Genomic DNA, 5,355 nt, shown 5'->3' with positions numbered 1-5,355 from the left:
ACCCAGAAAGACAAGTGGAGGGCAAGCAGAACACAAACATGCACCTGTAAAAATAGCCCTGTATTCACAGCCGCTCATGAGCTAGGTGGGAGCAGTAACAGATGGCTACGTCTGCCTAATTTTCCAATCCCTGAGGTTGTATCTCTCTCCTTCTCTTCCATCTTTTCTTGGAACATGGTTTTGGCAGGCAGTAGATCCCTTGGAATCAACAGTATCCTTCAAAGTCATTCCAACATGGTACAGCAATCAAGGCCAACCCACCCACATGCTACCGAGAGTCTGAAACACAGGGTAATAAACATGAGTCATGCCCAAAATACATCAGTAACCTTGTTGGGGTGTCCCTGAATTTTAACAAAGCACATTAGTTGATCAATGTCCCTTTTAAAAGTAAAGACAAAAGAAACTGGACTCAAATGAAAGTTAGCAGATATTTAGGCAATGTTATTTGTTGATTGCCAGCCACGTGCCTGGGCACAGCAGGCCATGCTGTCCTAATTCCTGCTGCCTTCCCACCACTAGGGCACCACCTATGGCCAATCAGTTTCCTTAGTTAGAAAAGCATACGGACCTTTGGATAAACATTGACTGAAGCTGATCTTCATAGCAGGTGTTCCCCAGAACAGACTACCAGTATCTCTCCAGTTATTAATGTTTGTAAATATTTTATAGTGATTTTAAAACTGTGAAACACAATGTTTTCAAAATCACTCAAGCTTCCTTTTGAATTCTATTTTGACAGTATCCTCTGTAAACTTCCTGAATCCAGTCATTAAAAGAGATTATATTTCAAAGTTTTATATAAGTGAAATATTAATATAGTTCTCCATATTTCATTTTCCTTATCATATAGGATAAAGGAAATGTACTTAATTTTTCCACCAAGCACCATGCTGATGCCCCCAGATCACTTTCAGGTGACCTAGTATTCCATACAAATATTATCATCTTTGATGAGCAGCAGGAGTAAACAAATTTAGGAGATAGCATGCTAAGAAAATTGGGCTTAGTCTGTCAAACATTTTTTGAGCACTTACTACATAAGCATTGTGCTAGGCCCTCTAGAAGAATATTATATTGATACTAGTGGCCCGGTGCATGAAATTCATGCATGGGAGGGGTGTCCCTCAGCCTAGCCTGAACCCTCTCCAATCTGGGACCCCTTGGGGGATGTCCGACTGCCAGTTTAGGCCCAATCCCAGGTATCGGGCCTAAACTGGCAGTCGGACACCCCTCTCGCAATCCGGGACTGCTGGCTCCTAACTACTCACCGGCCTGCCTGCCTGATCACCCCTAACCACTCTGCCTACCAGCCTGCTCGCCCCCAACTGCCCCCCCCAGCCTTCTCGCCCCCAACTGTCCCCTTCCCTGCCAGCCTGATCACCCCCAACTGCCCCCCTGCCAGCCTGATTGCCCCTAACTTCCCCCCACTGCCAGCCTGCTTGCCCCCAACTGCGCCCCCCCGCCGGCCTGATCACCTCCAACTCCCCAACTGCCCTCCCCTCCTGGCCTGATCGCCCTTAACCACCTCTGCCTTGGCCCCGCCACCATGGCTTTGTCCAGAAGGACGTCCAGAAGGAGTCCCGGTCTAATTAGCATATTACCCCTTTATTAGTATAGAAGGTTATCTCTGACCTCACAGAGCTTTCTATCTAATGAGATAAACAACTAACTTTAATGCTTAGCAGGATGCAAGGGGTGAGGCACACTTACAGAGCACTGAATATATACCAGGAGCTTAATAGTCTTCATTTCACTAATCCCCACCACAGCCCTTTGATTAGATATTATCACCCTTCCAAAGGTGGTGAAAACTGAGGCTCAGAGAGGTTATATGACTTGCCCAAGGTCACACAGAGTAAAACATTGATATACATAAGCCTAGGTCTGTTTGACGCTGTACAACCCATGCTCTTTCTCTAAACTGAACCATGTTCCTTCTCAATAAAAGTAGTAGAATGCTGATTGCAGTACATTGAGCTCCATAGAGACAGCGCTGGGGCATGTGCGAGCCGGCCGGGCACTGGGTGAACTATGCGCTGGCTGGGGAAAAGTAATTAAACATGGGCAAAGGAGATCCTAAGAGGCCGAGAGGCAAAATGTCATCGTTTGCTTTCTTTGTGCAAACTTGCCTGGAGGAACACAAGAAGAAGCACCCAGATGCTTCAGTCAACTTCTCAGAGTTTTCTAAGAAGTGCTCAGACAGGTGCAAGACCATGTATGCTAATATGCATCAGAGACAATTGAAGATGAAAAAAACTACCACCCCCATATATAACTAATTTGTGCTGTGCACCAACAAGAACCTGATTTAAATTTCCATGACAATTTACAACCCCCGTACTGTACCAGGCAAGGTTAGTGGCTATTGAGAAAGGAAAATTTGAAGACATGGCAAAGACGGACAAGGCCCATTATGAGAGAGAAATGAAAACTTATATTCCTCCTAAAGGGGAAACAAAAAAGAAATTCAAGTATCCCAACGCACCCAAGAGGCCTCCTTCGGCCTTTTTCTTATTTTGTTCTGAGTATCGCCCAAAAATCAAAGGAGAGCATCCCGGCCTATCCATTGGTGACGTTGCAAAGAAGTTGGGCGAGATGTGGAATCACATTGCTGCAAATGACAAGCAGCCTTATGAAAAGAAGGGAGTTTTCAAGGCTGAAAAAAGCAAGAAAAAGAAGGAAGAGGAAGAAGACAAGGAAGATGAAGAGGAGGAGGAAGATGAAGAAGAAGATGAAGAAGATGATGATGAATAACTTGGTTCTAGCACAGTTTCTTTTCTTGTCTATAAAGCATTTAACCCCCCTGTACACAACTCACTCCTTTTAAAGAAAAAAATTGAAATGTAAGGCTGTGTAAGATTTGTTTTTAAACTGTACAATGTCTTTTTTTGTATAGTTAACACACTACTGAATGTGTCTTTAGATAGCCCTGTCCTGGTGTTATTTTCAATAGCCACTAACCTTGCCTGGTACAGTATGGGGGTTGTAAATTGGCATGGAAATTTAAATCAGGTTCTTGTTGGTGCACAGCACAAATTAGTTATATATGGGGGTGGTAGTTTTTTCATCTTCAGTTGTCTCTGATGCTTATTATACGAAATAATTGTTGTTCTGCTAACTGAATACCACTCTGTAATTGCAAAAAAAGTTGCAGCTGTTTTGTTGACATTCTGAATGCTTCTAAGTAAATACAATTTTTTTTATTAGTATTGTTGTCCTTTTCATATGTCTGACTTTTCTCTTCTTGAGAGGAAGCTAGCCTTGCTTTTGCCCATTTTGGATCATATGATTATTAGTGTTTATCTTTTCATATAGTTAGCTGATATAAAGCTTTTGTCTACACACCCTGCATACTTGTGATGAGGGTAATGGAGAGTTGAATTGAGACAGTTTTCATCCATAACAAACTCAAAATTCTTGATCAGTTGATTAATTTTCACATAGCCCAGTTACATTTACAAAGTGAAAAGTAACCACTCTGCTCACAGCATGGGATTATTAGAATCAAACATTTGAAAGTGTCCTTGAAGGACTAATAGAAATGTATGTTCTAATCTTTACATGAGGACTTGACATTTTTTTTTTAAATATTTTTATTGAGGTATTATATGTGTACATATCTTACTATTACCCCCCCACCCCACACCCACACATGCCCTCCCCCCCCCAGAGTTTTGCGTCCATTGTTTATGCTTATATGCATGCATACAAGTCCTTCGTTTGATTTCATAACTCCCCCACCTTTCCCAAACTTTCCCCCTGTACTTTGAAAGTCTGTTTGATGCTTTACTGTCTCTGTATCTATCTTTTTGTTCACCACTTTATAATGTTCTTTACTATCCCTAAATGAGTGAGATCATGTGGTATTTTTCTTTCATTGACTGGCTTATTTCACTTAGCATAATGTTCTCCAATTCCATCCAGGTTGCTGCAAATGATGAGAATTCCTTCTTTTTTATGGCAGCATAGTATTCCATTGTGTAGATGTACCACAGTTTTCCGATCCACTCATCTGCTGACGGGCACCTAGGCTGTTTCCAAATCTTAGCTATTGTAAATTGTGCTGCTATGAACATAGGGGTGCATATATCCTTTCTGATTGTTTTTTCTAGTTTCTTCGGATATATTCCCAGGAGTGGGATTACTGGGTCAAATGGGAGTTCCATTTTCAGTTTTTTGAGGAAACTCCATACTGTTCTCCACAGTGGCTGCACCAGTCTGCATTCCCACCAGCAGTGCACGAGGGTTCCTTTTTCTCCGCATCCTCGCCAACACTTGTTGTTTGTTGATTTGTTGATGATAGCCATTCTGACAGGTGTGAGATGGTACCTCATTGTTGTTTTGATTTGCATCTCTCGGATAATAAGTGACTTTGAACATGTTTTCATGTGTCTCTTGGCCTTCCTTCTGTCTTCTTTTGAAAATATTCTGTTTAGGTCTGTTGCCCATTTTTTTATTGGATCATTTATCTTCCTCTTATTGAGTTGCATAAGCTGCCTGTAGATGTTGGAGATTAAACCTTTATCAGTGATAGCATTTGCAAATATGTTTTCCCATGCAGTGGGCTTTCTTGTTGTTTTGTTGATGGTTTCTTTTGCTGTAAAAAAGCTTTTTATTTTGATGTAGTCCCATTTGTTAATTTTCTCTTTAGCTTCCATTGCCCTAGGGGCAGTGTCAGTGAAGAAGTTCTTGTGGCATATGTCTGAGATTTTGTTGCCTGTGGATTCCTCTAGTATTTTTATGGTTTCCCGTCTTATGTTTAAGTCCTGTATCCATTTTGAGTTTATTTTTGTGTATGGTGTAAGTTGGTGATCTAGTTTCATTTTTTTGCATGTATCTGTCCAGTTTTCCCAACACCATTTATTGAAGAGACTGTCTTGACTCCATTGTATGTTCATGCCTCCTTTGTCAAATATTAATTGAGCATAGTGGTTTGGGTCGATATCTGGGTTCTCTATTCTGTTCCATTGATCAATATGTCTGTTCTTGTGCCAGTACCAGGCTGTTTTGAGAACAGTGGCTTTGTAATACAGCCTGAAATCTGGTATTGAGATCCCACCTACTTTATTCTTCTTTCTGAGGATTGCTGAGGCTATTCGGGGTCTTTTTTTATTCCAGATGAATTTTTGGAGAGTTCTTTCTAGGTCTGTGAAATATGCTGTTGGTATTTTGATGGGGAGTGCATTGAATCTGTAGATTGCTTTGGGTAGTATGGACATTTTAATGATGTTGATTCTACCAATCCAGGAACATGGTATGTTCTTCCATCTGTTTACGTCTTCCTCTATCTCTTTTTTCAGTGTCCTGTAGTTTTCTGCGTATAGGTCTTTTACCTCCTTAGTTAAGTTTATT

General features: G+C 41.3%; 1 protein-coding gene across 1 annotated transcript; it reads left to right on the top strand.

The window, feature by feature from the left end:
• Positions 1–2,063: 2,063 nt before the first annotated feature.
• On the top strand, positions 2,064–2,757 carry LOC103288251 (high mobility group protein B1-like). Its single transcript, XM_008143964.3, has 2 exons — positions 2,064–2,218; positions 2,358–2,757. The coding sequence occupies exons 1-2, from the start codon at positions 2,064–2,066 to the stop codon at positions 2,755–2,757; spliced, it is 555 nt and encodes a 184-aa protein (XP_008142186.2).
• The last annotated feature ends 2,598 nt before the right edge of the window (positions 2,758–5,355 follow it).

This window comes from Eptesicus fuscus, chromosome 8, assembly GCF_027574615.1.
Source record: "Eptesicus fuscus isolate TK198812 chromosome 8, DD_ASM_mEF_20220401, whole genome shotgun sequence".
Taxonomy (NCBI): domain Eukaryota; kingdom Metazoa; phylum Chordata; class Mammalia; order Chiroptera; family Vespertilionidae; genus Eptesicus; species Eptesicus fuscus.
This window is presented reverse-complemented; position numbering and strand designations above follow the sequence as displayed.